This window comes from Ornithorhynchus anatinus, chromosome 4, assembly GCF_004115215.2.
Source record: "Ornithorhynchus anatinus isolate Pmale09 chromosome 4, mOrnAna1.pri.v4, whole genome shotgun sequence".
NCBI classification, from domain to species: domain Eukaryota; kingdom Metazoa; phylum Chordata; class Mammalia; order Monotremata; family Ornithorhynchidae; genus Ornithorhynchus; species Ornithorhynchus anatinus.
The window spans coordinates 127,880,741-127,894,424 of NC_041731.1; the positions used below are offsets into that span (position 1 = coordinate 127,880,741).

The window sequence follows — 13,684 nt, forward strand, 5'->3', positions numbered from 1 at the left end:
CTTTATTGTTCTACTGTACTTTCCCAAGGACTTGGCACAGAGCTCTGCACACAGTAAGTGCTCCATAAATATGACTGACTGATTAGATGTTGGAGGAGGGAGGCCTCCTACTCTCTCCAGTTTAAGAGGTCTCTCTCTACCTCTTGCCTTTTCCTTCCTTCTTTGGAGAAGAGAAACAATCAGCCCAAGACTTCCGTTGGCCCCCAAGATCACCGGACTGTGCCATAATGTCATACTTCCATAAGTCCGCTGATGTATCATCAGGTGATTGTACTGCGGTAGTAATAGATTGCAACAATCAGAAGAAAATCAAAATAGGAGAACAAAATACGGTAAAAGAGACACAGTGAGGCCCTGGTGGATAGAGCACCGTCATGGGAGTCTGAACGATCTGGGTTCTAATTCCCACTCTCCGACTCGTGTGTGGTGTGACCTTGGGCAAGTCTCTTCACTTCTCTTGGCCTCGTGGTTACCTCATCTGTAAAATGGGGATTAAGACCGTGAGCCTCACGTGGGACAGGGATTGTGTCCAACCTGATTATCTTGTGTCTACCACAGTGCTTAGTACAGTGGCTGGCATATAGTAAGCACTTAACAAATACCATTATTATTATCATCATTATTCTGCTACCCTCATCTCCTTTAACTATGCCCTGCCCTTGGTCCAGCGATAGTATTGTTCCACCCTTGACATATGTGTTCACATTTTAAAAATTTAATTTATTGTTTTATGCTATTTGTTAAGAACTTACTATGTGCCAGGCACTACTGTACTAAGCTCTGGGGTAGACACAAGCTAATCAGTTTGGAAACAATCCATGTCCATTGTGGGGCTCGCAGTCAATCCCCATTTTATAGATGAGGTAACTGAGGCTCAGAGAAGTGAAGTGACTTGCCCAAGGTCACACAGGAGACAAGTAGCAGAGCTGGAATTAGAACCCAGGTCCTTCTGACTATCAGGCCCGTGCTTTAGGCCACACTGCTTCCCAGGCCAGCTACCCCAGACTTTTAACTCCCTCCCCAAACCCCCATCCACCCCCAACTCATTTCTTACCCCTAATGACCTTGCCACCTATTTGATTAATAAAGTTGAAATCTTGTAGACAGTCCTTATCATCAGATTTAAGGCACTCAATCACTTCTCTTCTTCCTACCTTACCTTGCTGATCACCTGTTAAGAATTGTGGTATTTGTTAAGTGCTTTCTAAGTGCTGAGTCCTGTTCTAAAAGTACTGGGGTAGATACAAGGTAATCAGGTCAGCAGAGTCCCTGTCCCACCTGGGGCTCACTGACCTAATCACCATTTTACATATGAGGTAAATGAGGCACAAAGAAGTGAAGTGACTTGCCCAAGGTCACACAGCAGACACATACCAGAGCCTACTACAGCTCACTCTGCAGATTCCACCCATCTAGCACCAACCTATTCTCTGTACCTCGATCTCATATACCCAACCACCAAATCTCTTTCTCATATCTTCCCCTTGGCCTGGAACTCCTTCTCCCTTCTTATCCAACAGATCATCACTCTCCTCATCTTCAAAACCCTCCTAAAATCACAGCAACTCTAAGAGGCCTTCCCTTAAGCCCTTTGACATTCTCCCCAGCCCCACGGCACTAATGTGCCTATTCTTACACTCTGGAATTTCTTCTACCTATAATTTATTTTGCTATTTCTCCCCTGGAGACTGTAAGCTAATCAGCTCCCCCAATTAGACTGTAAGCCCATCAAAGGGCAGGGACTGTCTCCATCTGTTACCAATTTGTACATTCCAAGCGCTTAGTACAGTGTTCTGCACATAGTAAGCGCTCAATAAATACTATTGAATGAATGAATGAATGGTGGGGAGGGATGGTGCCTTCCAACTCTATTGTACTGAGCTTTCCAAAGACTTAGTACAGTCCTCTGCCCACAGTAAGTGCTCAAACACGCCATTGGTTGATTGATAAAGCCTCTAGCCCTCACACTGAGCTCAGTAAATGCCACTGACTAATTATCTTAGTGCTCTTGCAAGGAAAAGCAGGATAATAATAATGTTGGTATTTGTTAAGTGCTTACTATGTGCAGAGCACTGTTCTAAGCGCTGGGGTAGATACGGGGGAATCAGGTTGTCCCACATGAGGCTCATAGTCTTCATCCCCATTTTAGAGATGAGGTCACTGAGGCACAGAGAAGTTAAATGACTTGCCCACAGTCATACAGCTGACACGTGGCCGAGCCAGGATTCGAACCCATGACCCCTGACTCCCAAACCCGTGCTCTTTCCACTGAGCCACCTAGTAGAAAGAGGCCAGGGCCTGAGAGTAAGAGGACCTCGTACTAATCTCGGCTCGGCCACTCGTCTGCTGTATGACCTTGGGTAATTCATTTATCTTCTCAGTGCCTCAGTTCCCTCATCTGCAAAATGGGGATTCAATACCTCTTCTCCTTCCTACTTAGACTGTGAGCCTCATGTGAGACCTGATTATCTTGCATTTACTTCAGTGTGTAATACAGTGCTGGCCAGACAGTAAGTGCTTAAACAATTATTGTTACTAAGAAGGCCCATGAAGAAGAAAATCAAGTCACTCACCAAATCAAAACCAGCTACATAAGCTGTCCCACTTGGACCTGTCGCTTCACTTGGCTTTTCTATTTCCTTTTGCCCCTCGGCTTCCAACTGATCTTGCAGATCCTTTTTTTGCATTTCAAGCTCTTCCACCTGCTCCTGGAGCTGGCTCTCCAACTTCAGCTCATAGATGTGGTGGCGAAAATCCTCTAATTTCCTCAGAAGAAAGTCTTCGGTGTCACGTGATTTCTCAAGTCCATTTAAGAGTTCCTCTTTTTCGCTCCTACCACGTTGTAATCTTTCAAGTAACGGCTTCAGAGTCTCCTGCAGGATTTCCCAGGGGTTTTTGTCAGGAGCCTCACCGTCTTCAAAGAAAGCTCTCGTCGTAGCCGCATCTTCGGGCACCGGACAGAGACTTGGCATTTCTCCCAACATGGTGCCCATCTGGGAACGGAGACACTGCAGCGCTCCATCTCCAAGTTGGGCGACGAGGCACGCCATCGAAACGCTCTGAACCTGGACTTGCCGTTCCAGCCACATCACCTGGGCCTGAAGGGATCGTCTTTGCTCTTCCAATGTGGCCATCTGCTGCTTTTGGTTTTGCTTGTAGTGCTCAAAATACTCAGACTGGCTCTTCATCTCTTCATCTTTCACCATCAACTGTTCCTGCAGCCTTCGGAATTTTTCCGCCGGAATCTTTCCGGCTCGTTCTTTTCCTTGAACCTCCATTGTGAATCGAAGGGGAAAGTTCTGTATTAGCAACTGCGGCTGTAGGTTGGGGTCTCCTTACCCTCTCCTCATAGTCCCGCCCCACACCCCAAACCCCCCATCACAATGCAGAGAGCAGAAAGAGTGAAACCACCAGAAAAAGGGAAGACCACTGGACTATAATTCTAATGGTCGTGGCCATCTACTCTCTTGTACTGTCCTCTCCCGAGTGCATTGTTCAGTGCTCTGCATACAGCAAGCGCTCAATAAATGTTTAGTGCCTAGAGTACAGTCTTGGGAGTCAGAGGTCATGGGTTCTAATCCCAGTTTTGCCACTTGTCTGCTGTGTGACCTTGGGCAAGTCACTTTCTCTGGGCCTCAGTTACCTCATCTGGAAAATGGGGATTAAGAGTGTGAGCCTCATGTGGGACAGGGACTGTGTCCAACCTGATTAACCGGTATCTACCTCAGAGCTTAAATCAGTGTTGGCATGTAGTAAATGCTTAAGTATATATAATACATTATTGTATAATAAATGATATACTATATATCACACATATACGATACATTTTATATAACATATTATCACTATTATTATCATTAGTATTGTTAATGAATACCAGGATTGACTGATTGATTGAGACCCTGGTCCAGCTGCATTATGGATGGTTAAGGTTTGAATCCCGGCTCTGCCACTTGTCAGCTGTGTGACAGTGGGCAAGTCACTTAACTTCTCTGTGCCTCAGTTACCTCATCTGTATGGGGATTAAGACTGTGAGCCTCACGTGGGGCAACCTGATTACCCTGTATCCCCCCCAGCGCTTAGAACAGTGCTGTGCACATAGTAAGCGCTTAACAAATACCCACATTATTAAGGCTCCTGACCAAAGACTCGGTTAAGCTATCTCCGCTGGTGAACCGTCTCCATAGGATTTGCAAAAACCAATGGCAGTGATCAGCACAAAGTAAACACTCAATAAATACCAGGAATTGATGAACTGATTACCTGCTTGGGCTGTGCTATGGATGCCTAAGATTCTGACCGAAGAACCGCTTAAGCTGCTAAAGCTGTCTCCCTTGGTGGACGTTTTCATTAAGATTTGCTAAAACCCCTAGCGGTTCTGGGCACATAGTAAGTGCTCAGTAAATACAACTGATTGATTGCTAAATTCATAATAACAATAATTGTGGTACTTGTTAAACATTTGCCCTGTGCCAAGCACTGTACTAAGCGCTGGGGTGGATACAAGCATATCAGGTTGGACGCAGTCCCTGACCCATGTGGGGCTCACAGTCTCAGTTTCCATTTTCCAGATGAGGGAACTGAGGCCCAGAAAAGTGAAGCGATTTGTCCAAGGTCACACACCAGACAAGTGGAGGAGCCCGAACGAGAACTCACGCCCCTTAATATTAATAATGTTAAGTACTTTCTAAGCGCTTGCCTTGCTGCTAGGCCATGCTGTCTCTCTGGTAACTGAAGGGCTCATATCTGAAAGACCAAAGGTCTCCTCATCCCCAAAGCACTTCTGACGGGAAGATTGTGCCTTCTAATTTTTGTACTCTCCCAAGGGTTTGGAACAGCGCTTTGCACACAGCAGCTGCTAATTAAATGCTACTGATAAAGGTACATTCTCCCTTCCTCCTCCTTAGGCTATGACCTCATGTAGGTTAGAGACTGGGCCCAACCTGCTTATCTTGAAGCCACCCCAGTGATTAGTACCTAGTGAGTGCTCCAATACCACAATTACTATTATGATTATCAATGATGATAATGATAAAGTAGATTAGGATGATGATGATAACGATGCAAGGGAAATGTTTAAGCCAAGGTAAACTTTACAAAGTGAGAGAAGCCTAGAAGAAATTCCAGCATTAAAATTTAATATCGCCTTCATGAAAGAGTGAAAAAAGAAGGATAATATAGTAGGTGATGGCTTGTCTCAGAGCAAGGGACTCATTAAAAACACATTTAGGAATATTTACAGCACCCACCACAGAATCGGTACACCTTAAATATTAATGAGAATAAGGCTGTGTCACTGATAAAAAAGAGCATATATCTTGGTTCACCTTCTAGATGTGTGTTAACTCCTTTACACCACTAGTTTCATTCATTCATTCAATCCCTTCCCAACTGATTGTCCTCACGTGCCCAGTCAGGCCTCAAATCTTACTCCTTCATAAATATTTCCATCCCAACATGAGTGAATCACTCATTTATCCCCATTTCACAGATGAGGTCACTGAGGCACAGAGAAGTCAAACAGCTTTTCCAAGGTCACAGAGCTGACAGGTGGCAGAGAGTGCATCTCTCCTGTTTCGGGTTAAGCTCAATCAATCCAGCTCAAGCAGCGTGGTCTTGCGTAAAGAGAACAGCTTTAGGAATCCGAGGACCTGAGTTCTAATCCCAGCTCCCCAACTTGTCCGAGAAGCAAAGTGGCCTAGTGAAGGAGCCCGGGCTTAGGAAGTCAGAAGGACCTGGGTTCTAATCCCAGCTGTCACTTGTCAGCTGTGTGATCTTGGAAAAGCCACTTGACTTCTCTGTGCCTCAGTGACCACATCTGTGAAATGGGGATTCATGCTGTGAGCCACAGGTGGGACACGGACTGTGTCCCTAGAGAAGCAGCATGGCTTAGTGGAAAGAGTGTGGGGTTGGGAGTCAAAGGTCATGAGCTCTAATCCCGGCTCTGCCACTTATCAGCTGTGTGACTTTGGGCAAGTCACTTCACTTCTCTGTGCCTCAGTTACCTCACCTGTAAAATGGGGATTAAGACTGTGAGCCCCACGTGGGACAACCTGATTACCTTATAGCTCCCCAGCGCTTAGAAGAGTGCTTACCACATAGCAGGCACTTAACAAATACCATCATCATCATTATCAGCAACCTGATTAGCTCCCCCAGAGAACAGCACTACTCCCTCTACTCCCTCTGCCATCCCCCTTTACCTCTCCGCAGCTAAAGCCTCATTTTCCCCTTTTCCCTCCGCTCCTCCACCTCTCCCTTCCCATCCCCACGGCACTGTACTCGTCCGCTCGACTGTATATATTTTCGTTACCCTATTTATTTTGTTAATGAATTGTACATCGCCTCGATTCTATTTAGTTGCCATTGTCTTTACGAGATGTTCTTCCCCTCGACTCTGTTTATTGTCATCGTTCTCGTCTGTCCGTCTCCCCCGATTAGACTGTAAGCCTGTCAAACGGCAGGGACCGTCTCTATCTGTTGCCGACTTGTTCATCCCAAGCGCTTAGTACAGTGCTCTGCACATAGTAAGCGCTCAATAAATACTATTGAATGAATGAATGAACAGCACTTGAAACATAGTCAGTGCTTAACAAATACCATCATAATTAATTTAGTACAGTGCCTGGCACAGAGTAAATGCTTTAAAAAATACCAACATCATTATTATTATTATTGTCTGCTCTGGGACCTTAAGCCAGGCATTAAACGTCTCTGTGGCTCCGTTATCTCATTTGTAAAATGGGGAGTAAGACTGTGAACCCCATACAGGACATGGACTGTTTCCAATCTGATTAGTTTGTATCTATCCCAGCACTTAGCACAATGCCCAGTGCCCTAAATTGTGAGGCTGAGGGGGGAGTGAGTCAAGGGAGCAGCTACTTGACAGTTGATTAAATGGAAGGTGATTTTGAGGGCTCACTGGCTGGTTCTAGACCGTGAGCCCGTTGTTGGGTAGGGGCTGTCTCTCTTTGTTGCTGAACTGTACTTTCCAAGCGCTTAGTACAGTGCTCTGCACCCAGTAAGAGCTCAGTAAATGTGACAGAATGAATGAAGGGTTAACCTTGTAGTTTCTGTTTCAGTCCGTCCCTGAGAAACACCCAAAACCAACTGCGGCTTTAAACGGGAGGGAAGCAAACAACAAATTACCAGGTCTGTGAGTTCTCCAAGAATCTCCCGAAGTTTCTCTCGAGCGCTTAGAAACGTCTTTTCTTCCAGGTTTACTTGGGCATTCAGGCGATCAGCTATTTCCAGAAGCTTCTTCTCTGACAGCTCCAACTCTTCAATTCTGCAACACCATAATCACCCCCACCAATCCCGGTCTTAATGGTAGCTTAATCATTGCAAAAATCATAATAATAATTATGGTACTTGTTAAGTGCTTCTTATGTGCCAAGCACTCTTCTAAGCATTGGGTTAATCGGGTGGGACACAGTCCCTGTCCCATAAGAGGCTCACCATCTTATGCCCATTTTACAGATGAGGTAACTGAGGCACGGAGAAGTTAGGTGACTTTGTCCAAGGTCACGCAGGAGATATGTGACTGTAAGCCCAGTGTGGGCAGGGAATGTCTCTCTTTATTGCTGAAATGTTATTTTCCAAGAGTTTAGTACAGTGGTCTGCACAGAATAAGCACTCAATAAATACGATCGAATGAATGGATGAATGTGGAAGATTCAGGATCAAAACCCAAGTCCTTCTGACCCCCAGTACTGGGCTCTATCCACTAATTCATGTCGCTTCTCTATCCCTCTCTGAGCTGTGTATCGGAGGCCAGCATTCATGACTTCACAGAGGGATAGATTCCCCGCTTCCCATCCAAGGAATTATGATCTGATGCCATAGCTACATGCATGTGGTTATCCCCAGTGGATATCTCAAATGGCCTAATGGAAGGAGCATATGGGCCTGGAAGTCAGAGGACCTGGGTTCTAATCCTGGCTCCACCACTTGCCCGCTGGATGACCCATGGCAAGTTGTCTAGTTTCCCTGTGACTCAGTTATCTCATCTGTAAAGCGGGGATTAAATGCCCGTTCATAATAATGCTAATAATTATTATTATGATATCTGTTAAGCACTTACTACGTGCCAAGCACTTTTCTAAGCGCTGGCGTAGATACAAGGTAATCAGGTTATCTATCCCACGTGGGGCTCACGGTCTTAATCCCCGTTTTTACAGGTGAGGTAACTCAGGAACAGAGAAGTTAAGTGGTTTACCCAAAGTCACACAGCAGACAAGTGGCGGAGGTGGGATTAGAACCCATGTCCTCTAACTCCCAAGCTCAGGCTTTTGCCACTAAGCCACGCTGCTTCTCTAGACTGTGACCTCCATGTGGGATAAATACAATGTCCATCTTGATCATCGTGTATTTATCCCAGTCCTTAGTATGATGCTTGGCATATAAAATATGCTTAACAAATACCAGAGTTAGTATTATTATTATTATCTCAAAGACAAACCACTTGGGGTAGGGAAAATGGACAGAGCTGGTGACCATCTCTTTCTGCAGAAGTTATTCATCCATTATTTTGTATTTATAAAGCATATACTGTGTGCAGACCACTGTACTAAGCGCTCGAGGGAGCACAACACAAAAATAAACACACATTCCCTGCCCACAACAAAGTTATGCTACAATAGCAGGTGCTCTGCTCTCCTTGTGTCCCACTCCAACCCTCTAGTTACCTCAGAGAAGCACACATCATCATAATAGGGTATTATCCCTCTGCTTACTAGGCTAAGTACAGAGGTAGATAATCAAATTGGACACAGTCCTTGCCCCTCACAGCCTAAAGTGGGAGGGAAAGAAGCATTTAAATTCCAGTTTACAAATGAGGAAACTGAGTCCTGGAAAGTTAGATGACTTGCCCAAAGTCATACAGCAGACAAGGGGCAGAGTCAGGTCCAGGATTCAGGTCTTCTAATTCCCAATCCCACACCCTGTTTCCATGACCTTCCTCGCCTCACTACTCTCCTGCTACAAACCAGCCCTCACACTTTGCTCCTCTAATGCCCACCTACTCTCTCTACCTCCATCTCATCCATCTCTCTGCCAAATTTTCACTCACACGCTACCTCTGGCCTGGGACATCCTCCCTCTTCATAGCCGACAGTTACTCTCCCCACCTGCAAAGTCTTATTGGAGAAGCAGCCGGAATGGCCTAGTGGAAAAAGCACAGGTTTGGGAGTCAGAAGACCTGGTTCCCAATCCCAGCTCTGCTACGTATCTGCTGTGTGACTCTAGGCAAGTCACTTCTCTGTGCCTCAGTTCCCTCGTATGTAAAATGGGGATTAAAGCTGTGAACCCCATGTGGGACATGGACTGTGTCCAACCTGATTCAATAAATACGATTGAATGAATGAATCTATAATTCTATTTATTAATACTGATGTTATGGATGCCCATCTACTTGTTTTGCTTTGTTTTATTGTCTGTCTCCCCCTCTCTAGACTGTGAGCTCGTTGTTGGGTAGGGATTGTCTCTATCTGCTTCCTAATGGTACTTTCCAAGTGCTTAGTACAGTGCTCTGCACATAGTAAGTGCTCACTAAATACAATTGAATGAATGAATGATTAGCTCGTATCTGCTCCAGAGCTTAGTACAGTGCCTGGCACATAGTAAGCACTTAGGAAATGCTAATAAAAAAAAAAAAGTATTGAAGGCACATCTCCTCCAAGAGGCCCTTGCTGAATGAACTCACATTTCCTTTTTTCTGACTCTCTTCTGTGTCATCCAGATTTGCTCCCTTAATTCACCCTTCTTTCAGCCCACAGCACGCATATAAATATCCATAATTTATTTATTTCAATATCTGTCTCCCCTGCTAGACTGTGAACACGTTATGGGCAGAAAATGTGTCTGTTATACTGTACTCTTCTAAGTGCTTAGTACAGAGCTCTGCACACAGTGAGTGCTCAATAAATTCCACTGATTGATTACTTCTCTAATGAGAAGGGAATTGTGGATGCTCTGTTTCCCACAGAGAAAAAGACACTTATTGCACAAACTACTTAAAAGTGAACCTAATTCTGAAATAATTTATTATGGTCTTTATTATGCACTTCCTATGTGCTAGGCACTCTAATGGATAGAGTAAGCATCTGGAAGTCAGAAGGACCTGGGTTCTAATCCTATCTCTGCCATTTATCTGCTGTGTAAACCTAAATCACTTCACTGGGCCTCAGTTTACCTAGTCTGTCAAATGGGGATTAAGATTGAGAGCTCCTTGTGGGACATGGACTGTGTCCAGCCTGATTAGCTTGCCCTTACCCCAGCACTTAGTACAGTGTCTAACACATAGTACTAAGAGAAGCAGCATGGCTCAGTGGAAAGAGCACGGGCTTGGGAGTCAGAGGTCATAGGTTCAAATCCCGCATCTGCCACTTGTCAGCTGGGTGACTGTGGGCAAGTCACTTCACTTCTCTGCGCCTCAGTTACCTCATCTGTAAAATGGGGATTAAGACGGTGAGCCTCATGGGGGACAACCCGATGACCCTGTATCTACCCCAGCACTTAGAACAGTGCTCGGAACATAGTAAGCGCTTAACAAATACCAACATTATTATTATTACTTAACAATACTTCTATCACTATTATAATTATTATTATTGTTATTATTATCCCCATTTTGCAGCTGAGGAAGATGAGGTCAAGAGAGTTAGGTGACTCATTCAAGGCCAAACAGAAGGCCAGTGCCAGAGCTGGGAAGAGAGTCTGGATCATCTCCCCAGCTTCCAAGCCCGTGCTCTTTCCACTAGGTAACATTGCCTCCCCGTGTAATCTAAAATATCCCTTGCATTAGGTTTTCCATCTCACATGACTGAGTCATCTCAATTTCCAATCAGTTCTCACACATGACACTGTTAGACAACTAGGGAATATCACATCCACCAAGTCTGTTGTATTATACTCTCCCAGGTGTAACCTTGGGCAAGTCACTTCACTTCTCTGTGCCTCAGTTGCCTCATCTGTAAAATGAGAATTGAGACTGGGAGGCCTACGTGGGACACGGACTTGCTTGTATCCCCCCAGAGCTTAGTACAGTGCCTGGCAGACAGTAAACACTTAAATACAATTATCATCAGTACAGTGTTCTGCACACAATAAAGCGTGCAAGATGTTTTGTAGACATGATCCCTGCATTTAGGGATCTTACATTCCAGTGGGAGACAGACATTACCTACAGGAGGAGTGGAATAGGAAGATACATACATAAGTGCGCTTGCCACAATCATTTCCTCATTAATTTTCATATCAATGGCTGTAAAATTTCCTCAACACTCAGAAAAGCCAGTCAACATCTTAGTCTTATTTTTTTTCCTTTAGTCAATCAATGGTATTTATCGAGCACATATTATGTTCAGAACACTCTTGGGATAGTCCGATACAACAGAGTTAACAGAAACGTTCCCTGCCCTTAATGATCTTTCAGTCTAGAGGGGGAGAATAAAAGATGAGTGAAATCAAATGAGATGTACCTGTTTCGAAGCACAGATTCGGTCTTTACGAACTTGTCAATAACCTCCGCCTGTCTTTCTTCTGACATTTCCCGCCGTTTGATTCGGTGATTCAAGACATCATCTTTAACGGTATCCGTCATTTCCTCAAAATCCCCGCTGAGTTTCTCTGTGACATCTATCTCTTGGAAGACCCAGGAAGGGTCAATTTTAACATTCAGATTGAGAATACTGAATCTTTCTCCGGTAGGGACTTCAACCCCCAAAATAGACATCTTCCGAGTTCTTCCTGCAGTTGAAGATTCCATTCTAGAAATGCCCGTCAAGGCAACAGCCAGTAACGTTTAGTGGATGTGCATCATTTTTTCTCTCAAGACTTTATGTATTTGCCCGCGCGCTTTGTTCAGAAATATCTTTCTTCCCCTCCACAGTGCATGTGGTTTATTCATGAGCCAAAGGCTTGGGTTTCATTAGAGCAAAAATCATGCAATATGAATTAAGGCTTCTCGTTTTACAGGCCAAGGTGCATTCCACGGAAATTATTATGAAGAAAATGGACTAATAAGTCAAATTCGAGGCTTAGGTCTTGAAATGCCTAGTAAATGCTGGAAAGATCAACAGAAAGTGACTAATTGTACTTTCAGCATCTTCCACTCTACCAGAAGGCGCATCCAAGTAAACTCGTTGTGGGGAGGGAATGTGTCTGTTTATAGCTGTACTGCACTCTCCCAAGCACTCAGTACAGTGCTCTGTACACAGTAAATGCTCAATAAATACACGACTGAATGAAGTGTTAAACTCACTTCATTTCACTATTCCTTTCCAAACTGTATAGGAGAAGCAGTGTGACTTAGTGGAAAGAGCTTGGGCTTGGTAGTAAGAGGTCGTGGGTTCTAATCCCAGCTCCGCCACTTGTCTGCTGGGTGACTTTGGGCAAGTCACTTCACTTCTCTGTGCCTCAGTTCCCTCATCTGTAAAATGGGGATTAAGTCTGTGAGCCCCACCTGGGACAACCTGATTACCTTGAATCTACCCTAGCGCTTAGAACAGTGCTTGGCATATAGTAAGCGCTTAAATACCATCATCATCATCATTATTATTATGCTCTGGTATCAGTGGAGGAACTGAGGAAGGGAGATTCTAAGCTTGAGGAAAAAACTAATTCCTTCCCTACCTCTAATATCACAAGCAGTGTATTATTTCACTATTGAGTTAGTGATCATAGCAACTGATTCACTTAAAATCAGAGAAACAAAGAACTGCTTTTCTAACTGATTCACTTTTAAAAAATCAGAAAAGTAAGGAACCAGGTTCCCAAGATGCATATCAATTATTTCTTGGGGTGTATTTCAATCAACCAAAGCAATTTATTGAGTACTTACTGTGTGCAGAACACTGTACTGTATTGCAATGCAATAGAGTTGATAGAGATGATCCCTGCTCACAAAGACCTTACAACCTAATGAGGGAGACAGAAATTCCAGTAAATCAGAGGTAGGGGAAATAATACAAGTTAACAACATGTACCTAAGTGATGTGGAGCTGGAGAGAGAAGCTTAAGCTTTTCACAGCCAACTGCATAGGTGACACTTAGGGGACGGTAGATAAGGAAAATGAGCGCGTAGTTAGGGAAGGCCTCAATCGATCAGTAGCATTTACCAAGTGCTTACTATGTGCAGAGCTCTGAACTACACACGCAGACCTAGAAGGCTCCAAGTGTCAAGTGGTAAGGACAAAACACGCAGGGATAAAATCAGAATTTTTTCTCCTACTAAAATCAGTAAAACCATGCACAGTGTTTCATTGCTTACAAGGTGGAATTGATTTCCTAACCAATAGTTTCCATGTGCAATCTATCATTGATATAAACTGAGCTCCTACTGTGCGCAGAGCACTGTACTAAGCTCTCTTGAGTGAATTTAACAGAGTTGGTAGATACGCTCTCTTCTCCAAACAAGCAGTCTAGAGAGGGACACAAAATTATGTATAGATATCTATAATTCTATTTATTTATATCGATCCTCTTGATGCCTGTTTACTTGTTTAGATGCCTTTCTCCCCCCTTCTAGACTGTAAGCCCGTGGTGGGCAGGGATGGTCTCTGTTGCCGAATTGTACTTTCCTAGTGCTTCGTACGGCGCTCTGCACAGAATAAACGTTCAATAAATACGATTGAATGAGTGAATGAATGAAAACTCAGCCGGCACCAGGTGAAATGAGGTCTTC

At 44.3% G+C, this 13,684-nt stretch overlaps 2 protein-coding genes across 4 annotated transcripts in view; both read right to left on the minus strand.

The window, feature by feature from the left end:
• Positions 1-12,875, minus strand: part of C4H4orf50 (chromosome 4 C4orf50 homolog) — a 109,967-nt gene extending 97,092 nt beyond the window's left edge. The window contains exons 1-4 of the mRNA XM_039911941.1: positions 12,842-12,875; positions 11,481-11,768; positions 7,150-7,288; positions 2,574-3,272 (exon numbers count right to left, since the gene is read on the minus strand). Of these exons, the coding sequence (XP_039767875.1) occupies positions 2,574-3,272; positions 7,150-7,288; positions 11,481-11,767 (1,125 nt within the window). The 5' untranslated portion in view covers position 11,768; positions 12,842-12,875. The remainder of the gene's footprint in view (positions 1-2,573; positions 3,273-7,149; positions 7,289-11,480; positions 11,769-12,841) is intronic.
• Positions 12,876-12,878: 3 nt separating this feature from the next.
• The window catches only part of JAKMIP1 (janus kinase and microtubule interacting protein 1), a 216,175-nt gene continuing 215,369 nt past the window's right edge, over positions 12,879-13,684 (minus strand). For all 3 annotated transcript variants that reach the window (XM_039911942.1, XM_039911943.1, XM_029063608.1), the window contains one exon: positions 12,879-12,918. The gene's annotated coding sequence lies outside the window, so the exon portion shown is untranslated. The remainder of the gene's footprint in view (positions 12,919-13,684) is intronic.